The sequence below is a fragment of the Gobio gobio genome, assembly GCF_949357685.1.
Source record: "Gobio gobio genome assembly, chromosome: 21".
Lineage (NCBI taxonomy): Eukaryota > Metazoa > Chordata > Actinopteri > Cypriniformes > Gobionidae > Gobio > Gobio gobio.
This window is the reverse complement of record NC_137117.1, coordinates 12,839,244-12,845,984: the sequence shown is the minus strand read 5'-3', so window position 1 is coordinate 12,845,984 and position 6,741 is coordinate 12,839,244. Positions and strand designations below refer to the sequence as shown.

Below are 6,741 nucleotides of genomic sequence, written 5' to 3'. Positions count from 1 at the left end.
CCCTAAAATAAAACATGCAGCACTTTGAGAAGCAAATAAAGAACATTACAGTCTCTACAGCCCCTTTTTCAGATACAGTAACTTTTTCTTGCAAATTTGTTCCTAAAATATAGTTCTCTTTACTCGCCTAAAGGTACAGCTCAAGTTTCAGACCTGATGACTTTCTCTAGAGGGCAGCATTGACATTCACTGCTATCTATAAAGGCAGGAGGGGTTTTTTTGGTAGTAAATTGTAATTGTTTCATTTATTATAGGCTAGGCTATACTATCAACTATTCCTTGACACTAATGCATTTTTAGTCAGATACCAAATACATTCGATTCTTTGGGATACAGAAATAGAATAAAATCAATACAAATAAAAACTTTAGCAAAAATTATTCAGCTATACTTTATTATAAACATTCATGTATTCTTTAAAGCTCGTAAATGGGTATAACTGTGTGTAATATTGTAGGTGAGGAGCGCGTGTCTGGATTGGTGTGCGCAGCTGTCACTCAAATTCACCGTCACTCCTGCTTTAGTTTACGGGTTAATCTCTATGCATCCTCACTGTGTGCAACCGAGATGACATGAACAACCAGCAGTTTAGCTGACAATGTGATCGCACAGGTAGGTAATCCGTTCACACATATTATTGATTATGTGCATCTATATTCATTCACTGCGCACTTTATGTTTTAATAGAACTTTCAACTTGTTGATGTCTACGTTTATTTTTTACAGAATAAAACATGTCAAGGCTCAAAGCGTCCAGCTTTCACTTTAACTGAGGAGAGGGACAGGTTTTTTTGCCATTTGATATTCGTGTTTTTGGAAAGGCGTGCCCTTTTTTTTGTCCGACCTGAAAACTCATCGCAATCATGCAGCAATCGTTCTGATTCTCACGGCCCCACGAGAGCCGTGAGAACCCGCGTCCACCGCCTTCGCAACGAACTTCAGCGCTGTGCGCAAACGGGACATCTGGCGAGCTTTTACGCACAGTGGTGAGGCACAGCATGCAACACGAATGCATAGACGTGCATATAAACTCTCACCTGACTGACTCTTCTCTAGAATAAATTAATGAAATTATAACATTGTCCTTTATTGTTTCGTTGGACATGGCCAAATCCATATAAAAATACAGACCTCATCCTATGACTCAATAACAACCCGATCTCTAATCACTCGCCATGGAAGATAATCTGAGTAATTTGAGTGTGCTTAACTGGGAGCAGGTGAAGCGTCTGGATGTCATCCTTACCGAATCCATTCCGATTCACGGCAAATGGAACTTCCCCACTTTGGAGATGAAACCTCGGGATATCGTCAAAGTGGTGCGGTGTCGCATGGAAGAGCGCAAGATTCACGTCCGGGAGGTCCGGTTGAACGGTTCCGCGGCCAGTCACGTTCTCCACGAGGACAGCGGTTTGGGCTACAAGGACCTGGATCTCATATTTTGCGCGGATCTGAAGGGAGAAGTGGCGTTTCAGACAGTCAAGGATATCGTTCTCGACTCCCTCCTGGATTTTCTGCCCGAAGGCGTGAATAAAGAGAAAATTACTCCACTGACATTAAAGGTAAGCGTTTAGTGAGCGTATTATTTGCTACTTTCATTTGTTTTAATTGTATTGTAAACCAGTTTCCTGCTTAACTTAAACCAGCCCAAACTGGTTTTGTGTGTGTGTGTATTTGCTGGTTTTACAGGGGTTTTGGGCACTTTTCAGCTGGTCAGACTGGCAGACCAGCTAAACCTATGAACCTGAAATAGTTCACCCCCAAATTAAAATTCTGTCATCATTTACTCACCTTCAAGTTGTTCCAAACCTGGATACATTTCTTTCTTCTGCTGAACACAAAAGAAGATATTTTGAAGAAATGGGGAACTAAAAAGTTGATGGACACTATTGACTTCCATAGTATTTCTTTTTCCCTTTTATGGAAGTCAATGGAGTTTATCAAATGTTCAGTTCCCCATATTCTTCAAGATATCATCTTTTGTGTTCAGCAGAAGAAAGAAATTCATACAAACTTGGAACAACTTGAGGGTGAGTAAATGATGACAGAATTAAAATTTTAGGGTGAACTATCCCTTTAAACACGGTATGTTTTTTTTAAGCAAGGTAGCTAAAAATCCTAGCTAGTAATTGAAACCTTGCAGGGGTTGATTCATCATCGCCACTGCACCCTGAGCAAGGCACTTAACCTTAGGTTACTCCATCAGGACTGTCCTTAATTTAAGTGTAGCCACAGTCACTTTGGATAAGAGAGATTCAGCTAAATGACTACTTAGTAACTGATATAATTCCATATGTTTCATGTGTTAAGTAAAGGGGAAGTGCATGACATGCCATAATTTGACATTGACTGGACCTAGACATGCCCTAGAGAGTGTGTATTAGATTTAAGCTGCAATAAGATAAGGGCACTGGTAGTAAAAACATTGGTTTCTACTACAAAGAGGATTTCTCTAAACCAATATATGATGGATCCGCTTTCAACTCTCTCTACTGTATGCAAAAGCACACAGCGTTTTTATGTATGCAAATTAGGCTGATACAATTTATAGCTATGGCAATGTAATGTCTTTACTGGATATGCAAAGTGACTGTACAATGTCACAATTATGCATCTGAGGTCTTCTACTATTGACAAAATGCTTATTGTAGATATTTACCTTTTCCTGCACACAACTTTGGGCAAGGATTTCGAGAATTATTTATTTGTCTGCTTAAACGTGTCGTCTTTGCACCCACATCAATGAAACAAATGATTATATTGGACTATTTCAGGATAACACTGTCCTCATCCCAACCGTTCTTTCTCTTTCCTCAGGAGGCTTACGTGCAGAAGATGGTGAAAGTGTGTAATGATTCAGACCGTTGGAGTCTAATCTCCCTCTCCAACAACAGCGGGAAGAACGTCGAATTGAAGTTCGTGGATTCCCTGCGGCGACAGTTTGAATTCAGCGTTGACTCTTTCCAGATCCGCCTGGACTCCCTCCTCCTCTTCTACGAGTGCTCCGAGAACCCCATGGCTGAGACGTTCCACCCCTCCATTGTGGGAGAGAGCGTTTACGGAGACTTCGGCGTAGCCTTGGACCACCTGCAACGGAAACAGATCTGCACGCGAAATCCGGAAGAGATCCGGGGCGGCGGCTTGCTGAAGTACTGCCACCTGTTGGTCCGAGGTTTCCGTGCCGCTTCGGAAGCCGAGATGAAGCTTCTCGAACGCTACATGTGCTCCCGGTTCTTCATCGACTTCTCGGATGTGGCCGAACAAAGGCGCAAGCTCGAGTCCTATCTGCAGAATCACTTTGTGGGACTAGAGGACCGGAAGTACGATTACCTGACCACCCTACATAGTGTCGTCAATGAAAGTACAGTATGCTTGATGGGACATGAAAGGCGACAGACTCTGAGCCTCATCACCATGTTGGCAGTGCGTGTGCTGGCAGAGCAGAATGTAATTCCCAATGTGGCTAACGTCACATGCTTTTACCAGCCTGCACCATACATTGCAGACGGCAACTTTAGCAATTACTACATTGCTCAGGTGCAGCCAGTCTACACCTGCCAACCCACCCATACATTCTCGCCATGGTTGCCCTGCAACTGACCGACTGTTAACTCACATCTTGTCCAAGAGCACTCTCCCAATGAGACCAGTTGAGATGTCTGAATTTGTGTGCTCAACAATGTGAGGAAAACCCAAGACTTTCCCATTTGGCTGTTGCCAGCTCTCTGCAAGGAGAAGCTACGAGCACGCCTGATGGGAGAAAGAGAAGGAGAGTGAGGTAACTTGGATTTGTTCCCATCTGGCAGCACTTTCTACCTAGGCCTTCCATGGCTAAGAGCCAGGCCTACGGAAGCACAACACTGGCTGAGAGGAAACACCATGGAGACATTATGAAGAGCATCCGAGTAACACAGACACAAAAGGGACTGTCTTTTTTTGTGTGTGTGTGTACGTATGTGTGTCATAGACATACTTGAAGAATCAAAGAGATCCTGCATATTGTGTCGAAAGGGCGGAGAGTTTAGCAAGGGACTTTTTTTATGCTCATTACTCATACTATCAGACATAAAGAACTGAAATCAACAGACGCTTTTCTCAAGCCAAGGATATTCTCGTAGATACCCAAAACACATTATCAATTAAGTGCCTTAAACTCTGTGAATGACCCTTTTTGGAGACATCTTTTCGGAGTCACATAACAACTGTTGGTTGTGTAAAATTGTACATAGGTGATGAATTTTGAAAGCCACTTGATCATGAACTTCCGACTAATAGTTGCAACACCTTCGTATTTCTCATAGGCCCGGTTTCACAGACAAGGCTTAGATTAATCCAGGATTAGGCCTTTGTTCAATTAGGGCATTTAAGTGGCTTTTACAAACATTACCGATGTACATCTTGAGACAAAACAATGGCACTGACATATTTTAAGACAGGTCAGTGCAAGTTGCTTTCATCTCAAACATGCACTTTAGTCTGGGACTAGGCTTAAGCCTTGTCTGTGAAACAGGGGGTTAATGTATTCATTTGGTACCACAATAGTGAGAATTAGGGGGCCTATATAAAAGTGTTGCATAAGAGCCGTATTTCCATCCGAGGCACGTATGTATGAGTTTTTCACAGCTTCTTGTCTCATCTAAACTGACCTCAATATACTGTTGGCTCAGCGCTGGCTTAGCTCAGATTAAAATGTCCAGGGCAATGCCATTACATCTAAGGCAGAGAGGTAAAACAGGTCGAGGCTGAACAGGAAGAGAATTAATGAAAGTTGTTGTTGTTACATCCAGGTTACCTGGCGTCTTTCTGCAGGCCTAATTATCACACGGCCACCAAATCCAGAGATTATACCTTTGACACATCTGACCTGCATAACCTGGGGGATTAAGACCAGCAGAGATACAGCAGTGAGAAGCAGAAACACATTTAAGGGAAGTACAACATATACCAAAGATATTCCTCGAGATTGTGAAGCAACAATACTTGACGCAAGAGCATCTATATGCTGTTGGAACCCCATTTGAATCATTCCATAAAGTTTGCATCACAGAGCTCTGATATATGTTAAAGCCTTGTCCCAAATGCACTCCATAAGCCCTTGCGGTCCTCCTCAGAGTCTACACTTTGCTGATGCAATGCTGCATAGACTGTCTGGGTAGTAGTCCAAAGGTGCAGACTCGCCAAAAGGGGTGCATCATGACCCTTCAGAATCCAAAATTGGGACCCAGTTGGCACAGGGCCTGAGATTGCCGCTTGTACTCATGGATAAATTCGCCCTAACTGATCATACAGAGATAAACACTTTCCTCCCATGCGCTAAATCACATATCATCATATCTCTTATTTTTCTACTGATTCTTCTATTTTTGTACATTGTGGTGTTTGTGGAAAGGTCTCGTTCAGGACCTTACTCTAATGCTGTGAAGAGTACTGTTGTCAAACCCCGCCGAGCATTAGCGCAGCAAATTCTCAACAAGCGTTGGTGTACATTTTTATATCGAGTCATTACGGTTGGATGCCCACACAAGTGTGAATGTCTCTGTGTATGTGTGTCTTATCTTCTAAATTAAACGTGAAATTCTGAACTCATGCAACGCATCACGTATTTGCAAACATGAATGACTCATTAAATGGTGATTTTAAAAAATACATTGACTCAGTGATGTTTGTTAGCAATTGTTGGTTACTATTTGACCCTAATTTCTTGTTGGCCCGATCACTTCCTGTTGTGTGGTTTTAACAAAACCAATAGACAGCAAGATATTGAGAAAGCACTACAGTGCATTTGAGATTTTTTTGCAGGGTGAAATCATGCTAGACCAACACTAGCACTTAATACATTGGACAAAAATTGACTAGCATGGAAATCAATGCCGGTATACGATGATCATTCCAGCATGTAACTGTGTTAAAAACATTGAGATTCTGCAACACTTGCAACACTTGCAAATGCACCACATTAAAACCCATCATTTCTTGTTGCATTGCTACAATACTGAACTGTTAGTCTCTTATGCTTACAGTAGCAGATGGCGAGTCTGTTAAGAGTACATCACTGTTGGCTAAAGGATGCACCAATCTACCTGTTAAACGATTTCTCCAAATAATCTTGTGTGTTTAATATACTTTGGCAGCTGCATGTCTCTCAACAGACCTTTAACTGTTGTCTAAGCAGCACACAGTGCAAGTAGATTTATTGTAGCCTGCGCCTTGTTGGCGTAGACTGGATATCGCTCCACCTGTCCCTCAGTTATTTTCTTCCCGGAAAATAAAAATTCTAAAAAAAATTATTTTCCGAAAATTTTCGGATGTGTAGATTTTCTACCTTTTGATTTGGTTGAGTCTCTCACACTTTCTTTTCAACTTCCTCTCACTGTCTATATATCCGTTAGGAGGCCTGGCGGTGAGACCAAATACAGATTAAATCAGCCTAAGTTGGCTTGCTGATATTCAACCGGTCTCAGGGTTTTGCAAAATTCAGAGTTAAATAGAGTTAAGTACTCCCTTTGAATTCACAAGTGTTGAATTGGCCACACTCCATAAGAAGTTGAACTGGAACGTCAACACAGATAATTCATTGTGGGAAATTATGTGTTCTTCCACCCTGGTGCACAAAAAGTTAGTATTGTCAAATTGCTATTCTGCATTATGTTTCAATTCAAACTCAAATTGGAATTGAAAAGGAATTTTAGGAGAGTTACTTAGGCTGGTTTAAACTAGACAATGCAATGCAAATCAATTTAT

At 41.7% G+C, this 6,741-nt stretch overlaps 1 protein-coding gene across 2 annotated transcripts; it reads left to right on the top strand.

Moving 5' to 3' along the window:
- Nucleotides 1-527: 527 nt before the first annotated feature.
- tent5ab (terminal nucleotidyltransferase 5Ab) lies at nt 528-6,276 on the top strand. 2 transcript variants are annotated; one of them, XM_079802926.1, is made up of 4 exons: nt 552-612; nt 727-986; nt 1,221-1,562; nt 2,818-5,638. In XM_079802926.1, exons 3-4 carry the CDS (start codon nt 1,293-1,295, stop codon nt 3,598-3,600), a joined length of 1,053 nt encoding a protein of 350 aa, XP_079659052.1. In that variant the 5' UTR covers nt 552-612; nt 727-986; nt 1,221-1,292; the 3' UTR covers nt 3,601-5,638. The 2 variants fall into 2 exon arrangements, with proteins under 2 accessions (XP_079659051.1, XP_079659052.1); XM_079802925.1 differs by having other exon boundaries at nt 528-612; nt 727-1,562; nt 2,818-6,276.
- The last annotated feature ends 465 nt before the right edge of the window (nt 6,277-6,741 follow it).